The sequence below is a fragment of the Saccostrea cucullata genome, unplaced genomic scaffold (genome assembly GCF_032062105.1).
Source record: "Saccostrea cucullata isolate Sc308-1 unplaced genomic scaffold, CSIRO_AGI_Scuc_v1 ctg5957, whole genome shotgun sequence".
Lineage (NCBI taxonomy): Eukaryota > Metazoa > Mollusca > Bivalvia > Ostreida > Ostreidae > Saccostrea > Saccostrea cuccullata.
Genome location: NW_026932764.1, coordinates 19110 through 36518, shown reverse-complemented (window position 1 = coordinate 36518; position 17409 = coordinate 19110). Strand labels below are relative to the sequence as shown.

At 33.0% G+C, this 17409-nt stretch overlaps 1 protein-coding gene across 2 annotated transcripts; it reads left to right on the top strand.

Moving 5' to 3' along the window:
- The first annotated feature begins 299 nt into the window (after nucleotides 1–299).
- LOC134236057 (probable serine carboxypeptidase CPVL) lies at nucleotides 300–16725 on the top strand. 2 transcript variants are annotated; one of them, XM_062718238.1, is made up of 13 exons: nucleotides 300–379; nucleotides 2133–2318; nucleotides 7171–7289; nucleotides 7900–8014; nucleotides 8963–9021; nucleotides 9478–9557; nucleotides 10024–10090; nucleotides 10443–10565; nucleotides 11431–11562; nucleotides 11928–12026; nucleotides 14119–14292; nucleotides 15345–15527; nucleotides 16566–16725. In XM_062718238.1, exons 2-13 carry the CDS (start codon nucleotides 2138–2140, stop codon nucleotides 16662–16664), a joined length of 1431 nt encoding a protein of 476 aa, XP_062574222.1. In that variant the 5' UTR covers nucleotides 300–379; nucleotides 2133–2137; the 3' UTR covers nucleotides 16665–16725. The 2 variants fall into 2 exon arrangements, with proteins under 2 accessions (XP_062574222.1, XP_062574223.1); XM_062718239.1 differs by lacking the exon at nucleotides 11928–12026 and adding an exon at nucleotides 11792–11878.
- Nucleotides 16726–17409: the final 684 nt, after the last annotated feature.

Below are 17409 nucleotides of genomic sequence, written 5' to 3'. Positions count from 1 at the left end.
TTTTCACGTGTTCTCCATCAAGTCAATTTTATCACGTGAAAACTATTTGTCATATATGTATGAATGACTTGAAATGCATGAGCAAGATCCCTCAAGATTGCATTGATTTTTAAATTAAAGATAAAATGCTAAATAATTACATGTTTAATGACTCATACCTTATATTTTCTGGTCCATTCTCACAGTACTCATGTTTGTGTGTGTGTGTTTTAAATTCAATATAATTGTCCAATAAAAAAAATAAAAAATTCACAGATCGAATGTGCCTAGGAATGAGTTAGCAAAGTTATCAAAACACGTGAGTATCATGTGACACTTATCATAACAAACAGTGCCGGTGGGGAAGAACGGACAAGGAAATTGATTGCATAAAAAGAAGGTAATTCTGATTGTATTCATGCACTTAATCAAACAGGTCCTGTCAAACATTTAAAAGAGGTAACATGAGGGCAATTTTTGATCTTTTTATCTGAGGGACCGCAAGCATCTCGAATTTTCTCTTCCAATTCATTTTAATTTTTTTTATGTAAAAGTCAGAAAATTTTGTCTCAATTAAAGTACATATTTTTTTTTGCAATTGGATCAGAGATATAAGAAATATTAATGGACTTGATAGCATTTTTCGGATAATTTTTTTTTTATTACAGGGATTTATCAAGGCTGTTTTTACTACCGGTAAACGGTACCTTTCCCCTCTTGAAAAAGGTGCAAAAATTCCCCTTTTTCAGATAGAAAATTCTCCGATTAAACGGAGAATATTTAAAACATCGTTCTGAAATTTTCCGTTTTTGTCCGATTGAAGTTTAAGGTCAAGATCTAGTAAATGAAAGGTGCCTACAGATTTATCAAACTTTATAAATAAATTCCTTTATTGATGCTTTAGAACTTTAGCTTGTTCAAATAAGGTGTTTCGGGGCATAACTTGTAGGTAAACAAGATGAAAAACCGTATTTTAAACTGTCATTTTCAATGAAAAATTAAGAAAACCAGTATTGAATATTAGAGTTTTTTTCGTATTCGGCAAAGGAAATGTATCCAGATTGCCTACAGTCTCTCAGAAAACGGTAATTAGTATGTTCATGGCCTCTTCTTTAAATTAATATCAAATTTAATATAGGTATCCGGTTTACTTTTCATATTATTTTAAATTGATTGACATGAAAATACCCTATTTTCTACATAATTCTGCTAAAGCCGTAAAGTACGGGAAAAAGAAAGTTGAAATTGATTATGACGTCATAATGGATCTAGCACCAAAAAATTAGCCTCAAGTTATTTACTAGATCTTGACCTTAACAGCTAATTCACCATCCTAGTCATTCAAACGCTTTTAAAAGAAAGAATATATTATTCAAGCTTTTATTTGATATTGATCGGTAAACATGTGCCAAGTCCATGATGTCGAAAGATACGCGTGCGATTGCAGAGTTAAAAAGAAAAGTGTAGATGAGTAAGATGGAGCTTATATCACTATGAATCGGAAGAATGGAGTAACAACAAAAACAATGTTAGTAGTGAAACATGAAAAACAGAATTGATTTGTGATAGATATTTAGAGAAAAAATTAAATGAAGTCCTGACCTGGTTAAATTTTTTTTGTGTGTGTTATTTAGTATTTTGCCTAAAAAGTGAAGTTTTTGTGGTCTTTGTAAAGGTCTACAAATGACCCTCAGAAGCTCTAAGAATGCAGGATTTTGCTCCATTTATTTAAAAATTTTCCGGGGGGGCATGCCCCCGGACCCCCCTAGAATACTCGCGCCTCCGGCGCTCAGATCGAGCCTGCGGCTCTCATTTTTCCCCTTTACATATAAAACGGTAGTAAAACAAAATAGCTAGATAAATCCCTGTATTATCACAAAGAACACATCGGTACAGTTTAGTGGCGGATCAAGGAATCTTGGGGGAAAAAAAAGGGTGGGGTGTTCGGGGTAGCGTCCACAGCCACACACACACACACACACACAAATATTTAAGAAAAATCCTATATATTTTGGACACAAAAAAAGGGGGTCCCCGGTGGGCCCTCTTCTAAATCTCAATCTGCCAGTGTGGTGGTGTACAATGTACATAACATGTATACATGTACATTATATGTTAGTTGTTTAATAGTTGAGCATATTTTTGAATTTCAGGAAAGATGTTAATATTCAGGTATATCCTCCCTGTTTTCCTCCTCTGCCTGACTCAGCAGATTCTGGCCAGGAGTGGACTAAGGGGGATGTTTCCTGACAAATATCCCCCCATGCTACAGAATGGAATAGACCCCGGCAGTCCATTATTCCTCACCCCATATGTGGACAAGGGACAGTTTGATATGGGTAAGATGGCAACATGCATGTGCATAAATAAACAGCTGATCATCAGTAGCTTGCATATCAAAATCTTAAAGTACCATCATACCACGAACATATTATTTGGTAATTTCAGTTATTATGTGTGAAGTTCTGCATTATGTCACATTACCTATGATGACAGCTGCACTCAAGGTAAATGCTAAATAGTATACGCCTCTTAACCGCAAGCTTTACGACTGGAAGTTTCTTCTAATTCCTGATGGTTGATCATGCTACAGAGTACAGACTATTTCTGTGTCAATGTTGATAATATGAGTTGACCAATCACACAACGGCGGCTGAATTGTTTACGCTGGATGCATCTCTTGAAAAAGATTGTGACGTTATGCAAAACTTCACACTTAACTGAAATTACATGTACTAATAAGTAATTTATAAGTCCCAACCATTTCAGTTACAGTATTTTACCTGCCATATCTCAAATCCTCTGATATCTTGTAGGGGTGGGACGATACACAGATCTTGCGATACGATACGTATCTCGATATATTGGCACGATACGATACATATCTCGATATTTTGATAAATTATTAAACTATTTTAAAAAATTAGTATTTTATTTCATTTCTTGTCTTGTCATTTAATCAACATGATAAATTATAAAACTATTCAAAAGAATTAGTATTTTATTTCATTTTTTGCCTTGACATTAAATCAACAAATTATTCTATATCAAATCATGTGTGCTTTGAAATTAATACTTGAAGTTCATCAATATCATTCACTAAAACTTTACAAAAACAATAATACATGTACATATAATTAATATTACTAAATTACTATTAAGAAGTTGTTTACAAATAGTTGTGTAGTTCATCAGAGAACACTGACTAAAATTCATTTAAAAACATCACATTTACATTTTATTAATTGCTGAATAAGTCTGTAGCAAAGCTGAGATTACAAAAAAAAAACCGAGATGGACTAACAATAATATCAAATGCTCTGGAAACGATGCTTTCTGTGTATAGCACGCATTATCTACTGAACTTGTCTTATGCAATCTTCCGAGGCTGCTTAAAAGTGAAAACATTTCACCCCTAAACAACGACTTGTTAGTCAGCCCGCGGGCTGACTAGTTATGATACGAAGAACTTCAAATGCGCTTGCGCGTTTTGGAATTCTGGGAGTAGTTCTGCAGCAAATCACTCTAGCCTATTTCATTTCAGTAAAATTAGTTTAATATATTAAACAAAGAAAATAAACCCTATTTAACACCACGGTAATCTATAAATTTAAATTCAACTTAAATAAGAAAGTAATTTAGGGTGAATTCACCATGCATCGGATACCCTTGTACTTCAACAAGTTCTAGCGATATCGCTACCGACGGAAAATTATTAAAATGGTGTTTAACATTTACTTTGTAATTAAAATATCAATTTGGGACACAAATATATGCCCTTTATTTAGAAAATATCCTCAAAAATCGAGTTTTTAGGAATAACTCAAAATTCACCATGGATCGGACATTGTTTACCATGCATCGGAGAAACGGTATTTTGACCGGAAAAATATCATACCTTTATTAAAGTGCTTTAAAATCCTTGATATGGATATATTTTTATCTTTTATCTAAGAATTAACCCTCAACTTAAATTTAATTGACGATATCGTTGCACAAATGTAGAACGATTCAAGAGACCTCACTCTGCCTTAAATGCTTTAAAATGCTTATAATGCGGTAATTCGCGCCTTTTTTTCATGGTTTATCATACTCTGGTTTGTAGAAATAAATTGAATCAAATTCCAGACGTCATATATCGATAACTTGTATTTTGAATGAAAATATAGAGTTTTTATTTTCTTTTTCCGCAAAAAACAGCTATCAGCTGGGTTCTGTATGAAAATGGTGGTGCTTTCCTTTGCATCGGAAAGTGTCCGATGCATGGTTAATTTGTGTCCGATGTACGGAGAAATGAACATACTAGTGAAAACCAGCTCTTAAAAGAATTATACGAACATAGAAGTGAAATTTCTTTAGAAATTTTGTAAAATTATCAATCTTTGACTTTATTCACCAAAGTCTGCCTCGTTCCGATGAAGTCGAATTTTAAGAACGATAACTCTAAAAATCGCAAAATCATAAATTTCTGGTTGTTCCCCTTTGATGATGTAAAATATGACGTAACTTCAAGGCCATTCTCGGGGTATTTTTATCACAAAATAATAATAATAACAATCGGTATCATTAAAAAAATTAAGTCTCCAGCTTCAAGACAGAAACAAATAAATACACGGAACTCTTAAGTTGAAAGAGAGTTTATTGTCTAAAGTTGTCCGATGCAAGGTATGTGTCCGATGCATGGTGAATTCACCCTATGCTTATTTATTTCTAGAAGCTTTGTACAATCCCACTTAACAGTTTCAAACAGTTTTTAAAACCTAGTTCGCAGTAATTAAACTGGTTCGCATCTGATCGTGAAATGTGTTCTATGCAGTTAAGCATACAGTTGTATGAACTCATATCGCACAGTGTTTGACGCGTTAATTGAAGGTCTTTTGTAAAGTATGTTAAAGGTACTTTATTTATGTATTCAAATCTACGACACAAACATTGTTTAATAGAGATTTTGAAGTTATTAAGTTTTTATTAGTTTTACTTTCGTTTTCATTACATCATTTCGATCCCGATGCCATTTAGCGAGCTGACTTGTTAAATCATACAACGGATAATTCGAGAAGAGACACAACTGGCTAGCTTGCTCGTTTGTAATGTTCCCCGCTGGAAGTGGAGGATATTATTTTATTTCGGTCTGATTGACCTTCCATGCCCCTGTCTTTAGTTCTGTCTGTAACACTTTCAATTCCGTGAAATATTTCGAGAACTTAGAAGCCCTTGAGCTTTTGTTGTGCAATTTTACACAACTCATTATGGAAAACCCCTCTTGATTTTGGGGTAAAAATGTTAATGGTCAAGGTAATGAAATCAAACGTATGTCTGTTTGAACACCTTTATGTCCGTGCAATATCTCGATAAGCCCTTGAGCTTTAGAAATGAAATTTTATACCACAACAACCTATGTTGAAAGGAAGACACCTGTAGATTTATTTCGACGTTCAAAGTTCAAGGTAATAAATTCACATCTCTGTGTCAGTCTGTGTGTGAGTGTGTGTAAAACTTTCATTTCTAGTCAATTCTAACGGAAACATATTTGCGTTTTACAATAAAATTTTATACCATTACTCGATCCACCATATGACCACCCCCCCCCCCCCTTTTTTTTTTTAGATCTGCGCATGCTTTTTTCCTAAGAAGTGGGAGACGCAGATCCTCTGAATTAGCTTGTTTAGTGAATGAGACCATTTATGTTATGGCATTCAGATTTAGGGATTTTTAGTTTTCTTACGTTATAGAGGTTTGATAAATGAATTTGTTTACCAGTCATTGTGTTGTTTATTTTGTTTCAATTCTACTTTTTTAAGTTTCAAATTTAAATTCAGCTACCTAGGTCAAATTAAAGTAGGATAGTTGACAAACTTAAATTTAAAATACCTATATCTTAAATTATGCAAAGATTAGGCTAAACAAAGCTAACATGTTACCTGTTTGAATGAAATTTTTCTAATCTTAAAGTACTACAAAATGTACGTACTGGTAACAGGTATTTAAGTGGCCCTTTATTGACATTCTCAATTAAGGGTTCGGTATGGCTGTTACTTTATCGCAGGGGCAAGGGTGTCTCTGTTGTCTTAACACAGTAGTTTTCAACCTACAACATGACAAACTTTAACAGGGTGATAGTGAAGCTTACTAGGTTCCATTTGGTGGCCGCCATCTTCGCTAGCCAAGGGTTTCGGATCCGATACCTACTCTACAACAGAGTAGGTATCGGATCGGAAACCCTTGGCTAGCGAAGATGGTGGCCGCGGGATTGTTAAAAGTGCCATGTCCCCCATCCCCGTAAATTTAACTCCTTTAGATCCGATGAGATTGAATTATAATTTCATGGAATTATAAAATTTGAAATTGAACTTAGTTTTATTACATTGTATCTGTCTTTTAATTAAGAGACAAAACAATAATTCGTCAAGCAATACCGGTATAATGCATTTTTTTCAGTACCGTAGTACATGTATTCTTCAAAACATTATCACAGAGAAGAAAAATCCACTGGCTGACTCTCTAAGCTTTTTTAAAAAGCTAAACTTGTTAGTTCTAAAGTGTGTTTTCAATAATCAACATCATCTTTTCGCTTCGTACAAGCCGCCATTTTCCAAGGACATGCACTTTCATTTTCAATTTTGGATAGGTCGTTCGTGTATCGTTTCCTACCGATATTTGAATGCTTGTATCGTAAACCGTATCTTAGAGGAAAATATCGATATGTATCGGTGTATCGATATATCGTCCCACCCCTAATATCTTGGGTTTTTTTTTTTCATCCAATCACACGATCATGTTCAAGATAACAAAGATTGACTGTAATAATCCATCATGAGATACTTGTTTTACTTTTTATCTTTTCAACCGACAGCATGACATAACAGTAACAGGGTAGGAAAAATGTTGGCAAGACTGGGACTCGAACCGGGGAATTCTTGCTAAATGTTTGGTTGCTCTAACCACTGAACTACCAGGCCGATGTACCCTTTTCTATCCTGAAAACCCTCACTGAGACTTTTCTAAACCACTCACATTGGTTTTATTGTTTGGGGCCAAATGTAACATGCAGGGAAAATATTGGCCAGACTGGGACTTGAACTTGGGATCTCCAGTTGATCATGTGGATGTTGTAACCACTGAGCACTGGCTGATATCCCCAATTCCCATTACTATTGTAAAAATGCCAATGTCATCTCCTTGTACTTTCAGCTCAGAAGCTGAGCAGAGTGGGGCCGCTAGATGGTACAAATCTGGAGAGCTTTTCAGGATTTTTCACCGTGAACAAAACCACAAATAGCAACATGTTCTTCTGGTTTTTCCCTGCTCAGGTAAGGATCACTTTAAACGTTATGAATAGGCATGTAATGGACAGAGAGCTAGACAAAGAGATAGATGATTATTATAAGATGTCCTCTTCACTCATGCTGCAATTGTGGGGTACCAATGAGGGTAAACCAACTTTTATTCGTCTGTAAATCAGTCTTATTTAAAAGATGTTTAATATATTATTATATACATTTTAAAAATGTACTAATTTTCCTCCATCAAAAAAGTAATTGAAATAATTGCAGTTGTTATTGAATTGCTCTATAGAAGAGTGCCATAATACATATGGCTCAGATGTGTAGCTGTAAAATTTATTTTGATCTTTATTACCCCAATCTAATTTAAATTAGATGTTAGACCCGCTCGCATACTCGTTTCACTAACATCTAACATCATCTCATTAAGGGTCACATCAGAGGTCAAATTCTATCAACCAATCAAATCGTCATCTGCAAAATCATCATATATTGTTGAAGCGAATAAGTCTAAAGCTGTGCCGAATTTGTCCTCTGACATGACCCTTGATAGGATGTTATTAGAAGATTGTGTAGCGAGTATGCGAGCAGATCTAACATCTAATTTTAATTAGATTGTTATTACCCCTGATTTCAGACAAATCCAGAGACGGCGCCGGTGGTGCTGTGGTTACAAGGTGGTCCCGGTGGTTCCTCTCTGTTTGGGTTGTTTGTTGAAAACGGTCCAATCATGGTGGACAAAGATATCAAGTGTAAGTTTTCACCGGATAAATGGATATTATCAATATTATTTCAATGTCTTTTTGTGAATCAACTTTAATTCTTTGATTAAATGGTATTCTTTGTTGGACCAATAAAAAATTATAAGTCTGAACTGTGGTAGAAATATATAAACCTGAATGAGACCATCCTTAAAAAATTGTTTGTTTGGAATTGCCACCTGAAGGGTTTCAGACACAGGAGGGAGGGAGGGAAATTATTACTATTTTTTTTGAGTTGAAGATAAATTTTAATTTTTTGATAAAAATCTCAGTAAACAGTGAATATATTTTCTGACTTTTAAAAAAAAGTATCTACCATCAACAAAAAAAACCCCCTAATTTTAAATTTATCTGACACAATATTTCAGTGTTTTGTATGGTGTATGTGATTTGCAAAAAAAATGATTGAATAAAAAAAAATTCTTCCTAATTTTGGTCAATAAATTTTTTTCAGGAGGGGGGCATTTCAATGAGACAGGAGGTAATTCCAAACAAACTATAATTTTATTTTGGCCTGAATGAGGGTTACCAGTAGGTATAAATGTGCATGAAATATGTAGAGCTAACAGTTTTAGAGCTCAAAAGCCCATAAAACAATGCAAAATAGGAGCAGAGCAAACACAGACCTTCAGAACATCAGTGGTGGGATCAGGTGCCATGAAGGAGTGAGCATCCCCTGCCAACCGGTCACACCCGCCGTGTGCTCCTTGTCATTAACGGGAAATAACAGAAATCCGTCGACAAAATTATGACTTGAAATGAGACTTGGTTAATGTACTTTAAGCAACTTAGTCCATGCATTAACAGTCGTTTTGTTATTTACTTACATTGTTGATGCAGACATTGCAAACATGTCCTATTATTTATACAAAGTAAACATTTCTCTTCCAGAATATTATCTGTCTTTTTAATATTGAATATTTTTGTTCTAAATTTCAGTGAGTAACAGAAAAGTAACCTGGAACACAAAATACTCCATGCTGTACATTGACAACCCTGTTAGTATGTCTCTGTGTGTTAAGTAGCTGGTTTTTTTTTAAATCTGATATATCCCCCCTCCCGAAAAAAAGAGGACTACATTATTGCAGCTATGTGTAAATTGTTCTCTTAAAGTTTATGAATTGATCAAGATCACATAGCAAGGTCATGTTCTATTGATATATGTGATTCAAACATAGTAATTTAGAATTACCCCCTTACCCCTCACACACACACATTATGTACATGAAAATGAATGAATGAGAGCATAAATGAATCAAAATGATAAATGAATTAATAAACAGTTAAGCTATATTAATTATTTGGAAGCAATATATCATTAAAAGAAATTCTTAATCCAAAGGAAATTTATAAAAACAATGAAAATGTAAGTGAGAGTTGATCTTTCAAACTTTTAAATTAGAACTCAATTTCGTAGAGATGAATTTCAGTGTACTTCTTTTTTGTTGACACAGGTTGGGACAGGCTTTAGCTTTACAGGTAAAGATGAGGGATATGCTACCAATGAACAGGATGTTGCCAGAGATTTGTACAGGTATTTTAAAATCTTGAGTAAACTGAGTTTAAATTACATAATATTAATATAAATACATGTACTTAAAAAGTGTAATTTTATCAAAACAAAGAGTGGAGTCCGTGTCATATGTTTCAATAACATTGTGTAATACATGTGGTAATGTCAGATATACTGCTTCCTACTAAAGCTTGGGCTAGTGGGTTAACCCTTTAGCTCAACTGGTAGAGCAGTGGACAGGCCAGCCAGAGGCCCGGGTTCAATCCCCAGCAGAGGCATTACATATCTCTGAAAAACCTGCATACATTGTTATCTAGACACGTTACATAAAAATTGACCCAATTAGACAATATTCTGAATTTGACAACATTTAAAGCTGTACAGGACAAGATTTTGCAGTACACAACAATGACAGCATTCAAATTATACAAGTTTCACTATACTTGGTAAACCTGAGTTTATCTTGCTTATTTTGTGTTATTTAAAGCTGCCTGACACAGTTTTTCCAAGTTTTTCACCAGTTCCAGAAAAATGACTTTTATGCCACTGGAGAGGTACATTTATTTAGAAAGCTTTATCTATAAACATATCTTATACCGGTAATTCAATGACACATTTCCATGAAGATACATAGGACCCAGACCCCCAAAATTTAAGCCCCTCTCCCTTAATAATTTCAAATGATTAAGTTAGCTTGTCAGGGATGGCCTAAGCCATCCCTCCTCTTCAAATAAAGTAAAATTTCTATTAGACCTGTCATTTATTGGTTTGTACATGTTTTATATAGCAAATTTTCAACTACAGGAATTCCAATCTTTATTTTTTTCCTTCCTAAGGATCCATTTTTTTCTGCAACATGTGTAAATCTATTTTGATTTTCTTGTTGATCCATGTTTTAACTTTCAGTCCTATGCTGGTAAATATGTCCCTGCCATTTCATACAAGATTCACATGGAAAATCCACAGGCAAAGACTAAAATCAACTTCAAAGGCATGGCAATAGGTGATGGTCTCTGTGACCCAGAAACGGTAAGTATGTCTCTGGTACCCAGAAATAATATAGTAAGTAAACACTTAATGTCTAAGAATTAAGAGTTAAAAAAAGCTAAGATATTTAATAAGGAAGTTACTCATTAGGCAGCTGTCTACAAAGCCTGGAATGACACATTCTTATTGGGAACATAGCATAAAATGACACATTTTAATTGGCTCCCTTACCATGAATTCCATATCCTTGTTGGCTAAAATAGTCGTAAATGACATTCTGAAACAGTAAAAACTTATTAAATAATTGATATTACTTATTATAAAATGTCTTGAAATTTATATCATATTAGGCAAGAATTTGGAAAAGACAACATCCTGATTACACAAGTTTCCCTGTTTTCTGATTGGCTTCAAAGCTTTTAAAGGCATTTTCCAATTGGCTACAAAGCTTTAAATGGCAGATTCCTATTGGCTTCTTAGACAGATGTATAATCTTAAGTACAATTTTAGATGTCATTTTCAATGGCTGAGTTAAATGTTTTATAAATTAATGCTCACATATCTGTAGAGCCTTTTCTACTATTCTGGACATTTCAGTTCAACATTATGATATGTTAACCTTTCAAGCAATATAAAAAAAAGATATGCTTAATTTTAAAAATAAGATTTTCTTTGAGAAATGCATTTATAACAATGATACACATACATGTATATATAATTCTTAAACAACATTGTAGGTCTAATTAAAAAAAAATATTTTACCAGTACAGCTGACAATTTCAACTCATGTATAATATTCTTATCCTTTTTCAAAACTGTTTTTTCAAAAATATTTTCGATTAAAGCTCGTCCATTGTAAAAATATGTTTTGAAATATGCAAGTACAGTTCATTTACTTTTTAAACAGATGATGGGTCAATATGCCACTTTCATGTACAGTATTGGCTTACTGGATGAGAAACAAAGGGCGTACTTCCAAGACATGACAGATAAAGCTACCATTTACATCAGAGGGAAGAACTTCAAAGCAGCTTTTGATGTATGTCAACATAGTAAGAAAAAATAAGATGTGTTTGTGAAACACGGATGCATTTCAAAAAATGTTAGAACACAGAAACATTTATGATGCAACCAATGAAAATGATAGCAGCATTATGGAGGCGTCGGTACTTCACAAACTCATCTTGATTGTACTTAAAAAGTCAATTTAGGATCAAAATCATAGTTGTTGGAAAATATTAAATGAGAGTTTGCATTTTTCACTTTAGATCTTTGGGCAACTTATCTTGGGTGACACAACATATTTTTGCAACGTTACGAATATTGCTGATAATTTTAATTTTTTGCGCACACAGGTAAGATAGATCTACTTACAATGAATGTTGCTTTCTTTTCTATTTATAGATATTTGACACGCTTTTGAATGGTGATCTAACTCCAAATGCGCCATACTTTTACAATGTTTCTAACATTCATAATTACTACAACTTTTTACTGACTGAGGTAACTATGCAATTTCTTTCCCCCTTTGTTATAATCAAATTGACCTTGATTTTATGTTTTTACTTGTTGAAATTAACCAACATTATTTCTGTTAATTGAATAGAACATTATTTTATCACACTATAAGCAATTCAAAATTCAACAAAATGCCATAAAATGCGCATGTAAACTTGAGAATTTTATGTTTAAAAAAATTAAAGAGTTATGGTGGTAAAGTGAGTTTTTCTAATTGAAGATTGTTCTGTGTGTTTAAAATGAACAACGAAGCCACGATAAGTCAGATTAAAATAGAATTTTAAGAATCCTAGAACAACTTGGAGACACATGACTCTCGTAAAGCAGGGAAGTCATAAAAAAATTATCAGATCAGAAACATGTCAGACCTGTACAGTTGTCATAAATATTTCACTGTAGACTCTAATACCTATTTTGACCATATGGATGTGTCGTCTTAAGCTAAATCTAAACAGTCTGTATATAAAGTTGATGATTTATTGGAGTATAATGTCCAAGGCATTTCTATGATCTCGACAATAACTGTAGTAGAATTAGTAGTAACCCACATTTATAAATGGAATTAAACTCTCTATTTGAATAGTGGATTTAATTTGTGACTGTCTGACTGATACCCATTTAACATTTTACAATTAAGTTTTGAGCTATGCCAGTCCTATAAAGAAATACTTGGTACATGTATTTTCATTAAGAATGTCTTGGAGTACCATTATTTTTGTGTGTGTGCTGGATGGGGGGAGCGGTGTTGCAACCACTATTGAAATAACGACTACTATTGAAATAATTATATTAATAGTGGTTGAGAGTGCATTTCAATAACAAACATAGTTAGTAACCACTATTGAAATACGGCCACTATTGAAATAATTATATCAATAGTGGTTGAGAGTGCATTTCAAGAACAAACATAGGTAATAACCACTATTGAAATACGACCACTATTGAAATAATCATTTCAATAATAGGTGTGAGTGGATTTCAATATAATAACCATAGGTTTCAACCACTATTGAAATTTGAGCACTACTGATATAATTATTTAATAGTGGGTGAGAGTGCATTTTAATATGGTAACCATAGGTTTCAACCACTATTGAAATATAAACAGTACTGAATAATAATTTAATAGTTGATGAGAGTGCATTTCAATATGGTAACCATAGATTTCAACCACTATTGAAATACGACCAGTATTGAAAGAAAAGTTTCACCGCGTCAGCTACTTTTGAAATATTTATTATAATATATATTGGGGTATATTGGATTCATAGTTCAAAGCACTATTGAAATCAATAATTTAATCCATATTGAAATCTTTAATTCAAAAGTAAACATTATTTCAATAGTGGTTGCAACCTTTTTTTGTTATTGAAATGAATCTCACTTACTATTGAAAAAATTATTTCAATAGTAGTCGTATTTCAATAGTGGTAACTATCTATGTTTGTTATTGAAATGAATTCTCAACCACTATTGACATAATTATTTCAATCGTGGTTGTATTTCAATAGTTGTTATTACATATGTTTGTTATTGAAATGTACTCTCAACCACTATTGATATAATAATTTCAATAGTGGCTGTACTTCAATAGTGGTTATCACCTATGTTTGCTATTGAAATGCACTCTCAACCACTATTGATATAATTATTTCAATAGTGGTTGTATTTCAATAGTGGTTACTAACTATGTTTGCTATTGAAATGCACTCTCAACCACTATTGATATAATTATTTCAATAGTGGTCGTTATTTCAATAGTGGTTGCAACAGAGCGGGTAAAAAAAATAAGGTAAAGAAAAGGGATGTTAGAGAGGGAATAATGGGCCATGGGGCATTTAGATTAATAAAATTTCCATTCCCTGCCTCAGGGCAATCAAAAAGATATGACTAGAATCAAAATGATTCAATTGTCTTTCTGTAGGACCAGAAGGGTTTTTTAACCATTTTTTGCGTGTGCACCCGGAAAGGGGGTAGGTCAGTGTAAAAAGATGGGGAAATAAGGAATGCATTTTAATGTTCATCCCTTGCTTCTCTGTGCAAGTTTTTAAAAAGATCTTCTTTTGTCTTGTTTTAGGAGCCCGAAGAGTTTAATTATTATGGAAATTACGTAGCCAAGCCTGAGGTACGAGCAGCAATCCACGTGGGTAACCTGACCTATAACAGCGGTACACAGGTAGAAATGCATCTCATTAACGACGTCATGGATACTGTCAAACCCTGGATCATCCCCATCATGGAAAATTATAAGGTGAAGCTTCTACATGTGATTTTTTTTTGCAAAAACCTGAGATATACTTAATGGATGACCCATTTTTTCCATATTTTTTTTGGTCCATTGTGAGGCATTTTTAGTAGTTTTTTAGGTTTTAGATTTTCAGTTTATACTTAGGAATAAACATAAAAATAGAACAAAAAAAATGTTGTTTCATTGTAACAAAGTGTTAGCAAAAATATTGAGCATGGAGCCTTTTACATATATCGAAGTTGTCATATTCATGGTTCATGGGTTCAGGGGGTCAAGCTTCAGATTTGGGGATAAAATGAATCGCTTTGAATTAAGTGCCAAGGAAGAACGAATTTACTTCATTATAAGCGAAATATACATTTATGGACTCTTTTGGTGTTGATTATGGTTTGTTAGTCCCAGAAAAATATCAATATTGACCGATGCGAGGCATTTACCAAGAGTCGATAATTGTTTTATTATATTGTCTGGATGTGAATAAATAAGACACTGAAGGCTGTATGACAAAACCATTTTCAATTATAGACTACAGACTTCCGTCGTTGAAAATTAAAAAGTACACGTCTGTGTTTTCCTTTCCAAGTATCGCTATTGTGTAAAACATCCAAATGTTTTAAAAAAAGTCCTGGGATAGGTTTGTCTAAAAATTTTTCCTGCTCAGATACATAGCATTGCAACCATTGTTTACAACATTGTTTGGGGTATTGATTCACTGTGATATAACAATGCCGCTGCAGCCACACAGACCCTCCAGTGGTTACAGTCTCAATATGAATATGTAGTGTTATGTACTGTTTGCATTTGTATAGATTATATAGGGACTAAAGATAGACTTTATAATAATTTGTTATATCCATCATGTTAACAATATATAATAAAGTCATTGGGAATGAAATTACTTCGCTGTAAGCACCAATTCATTATAAGCGTGTTCGCTATAAACGTGTTTCACTGTAGGTACTGAGAATGCATAATATTGAAATAAAAACTTTGTTAACTCATTTACATCTGGCATGCAATGTTTTAAAAATTAATAATTAAAAATTATTTTCCAGGTGATGTTCTACAATGGTCAGTTGGATATTATAATTCCTGTACCGATGACGGAGTTTTTTCTGCTGTCCATTGATTGGTCAGGGAAGGACATGTACAGGACCACAGACAGGTTAATCTGGAGGATAAATCCCGACGACAAAGAGGTAGCAGGTTACGTCAGACAGGTCAAGAACTTCTACCAGGTAAGGCCATGTCTAAAAAATTCTCTGTTCGCCCCCTCTTGCGACTGATTGGGTAATTTTTTTTAACCTCCAAGAAACAAGAAACAGTTGTGTTTTTATGCCTTTCAGGAAATAGATTCTGAAAATTTAGCATTGAAATTTTCTGTGAAAACATTATTTTGTCATCATGTGTACCTTATACTAACCGACTAACCCAATACATGTACAATAAAACTCGGTTATAGCAAAGTCCTGGGGACCTGTGAAATTAATTCGCTGTATCCATAATTCGTTATATCCGTATAACGAAGTCGTATAACAATTATAGCGAATTCACAATATGCATGTTTTCCTTCAAGTATTACTATCAAATATGTTAGGGAAGCAAATATTACAAAACATACCTTCAATAACTAATATTTTATTATGAATTGAAATTTTATATATAAATGCAAAAAGAAAATAAAGTCAGTTCAATTTAACAAATTTTGAGGTCTTTGAAAATTCGTTATAAAAGATGTTAATTTCCTTATATTTATCCTCAGTTGGAATTAAAAATCAGTTCGCTGTATCGGTGAATTCGTTATATAAGAGTTCATTTTAACAGTAAAATTTTATAAATATTTGTTAAGAATTTTGCAGGGGACCCAGAAAAACTTCGCTTTATCCGTGTTCATACTAAACGAGTTTTATTGTACATGTATTTTCATCCGGAGTCAGGAGAGGACAAATAATTGAATATGAATTTCAAGCTTTACATTAATTAAGCTAGTAAAAGTTCAGTTTTGAACATAACCTTATGTTAAGGAAGGAAATGTGTAGACAAGTTATATTGGAACATTTTGCATCCATACAAGTGAAATATTTTCAAGAGGATATTAAATAACAAACAAACAAATACATAATTATATGTATTTTTATATGTACGTCCGTATCTCAAACCCTTATATCTTCTTTCTAGGAAGTTTAAGGTAATGTGGATTAAGGGTACATGAATTTTGAGGATTCATTCCATATGAAATATCACTTTTAACTATATATGTCTATTTTTAATTACAGGTAATTGTACGAAATGCTGGACATATACTACCGTATGACCAACCAGAGAGGGGCTTTGATATGATACAAAGATTTATAGAAAATAAGAGATTTTCATAAAAAATGTCCATAAATTGATATGTTATCTTTATTTTTATATTAAAATTCTATATATTTACAACTGCTTTGTTGTTATGCAAGATAAATCAAATTCATTCAAATAATAACTGACTGCATGTATTTCTTTCTTTTTAAATAATTACAATTTTCGAAGCCCCCCCCCCTTCTCTCTCTCTCTGTCTTTACCCAATTTATTAGCTGAAATTGTAATTTAAAACTAAGATTTCAATTATGATTATTTATTTTAAGAGAAATTAATTTTACGACTTTTTAAAGCACATGTATTTTATGATTTATACCAGTGCATGAGAGTTATCGCTCTTTTATTCAGAGGTTAAAGGAATCAATGTCATGGTTTTTTTTTTATTTATTCTATGTAGTTCAAAAAAGTTCATTCATCTATGTATTGGCCAGAAACAACATGTAAGCCTTTGACTAAGGTGGAATTTGCGTCATTACGAATTGCCATTCCAAGTTCAAAAGTTTAACCAGGGACCTATATATACATGGACTAACATATGTCCATGGTTTGAAAAAGGATATCGTAAAAACATGGCATTGCGATCAGCTGTTTCTGCTCTAAAAATTAATATTTTTTAATTTTTTTATTTACCACAAAATATTTAATAAAATTGCGCCACTTCTTTGGTTAACTCTATTTCTATTTCATGAAGTCAACCTCGGATATATGTAAGCTTGATTTGGGGTTGGGAGAGAATGTAAGTGTATAGAGAGCAATGTTTGA

What these genes read in the sequence shown, in the direction of transcription:
- LOC134236057 (XM_062718238.1), top strand. Translation starts at nt 2,138, where the DNA reads ATGTTAATATTCAGGTATATCCTCCCTGTTTTCCTCCTCTGCCTGACT. An exon ending in CCATCATGGAAAATTATAAG is followed by an intron (nt 14,293 to 15,344) that starts GTGAAGCTTCTA and finishes ATTATTTTCCAG; the next exon opens with GTGATGTTCTACAATGGTCA. An exon ending in AGGTCAAGAACTTCTACCAG is followed by an intron (nt 15,528 to 16,565) that starts GTAAGGCCATGT and finishes TTTTAATTACAG; the next exon opens with GTAATTGTACGAAATGCTGG.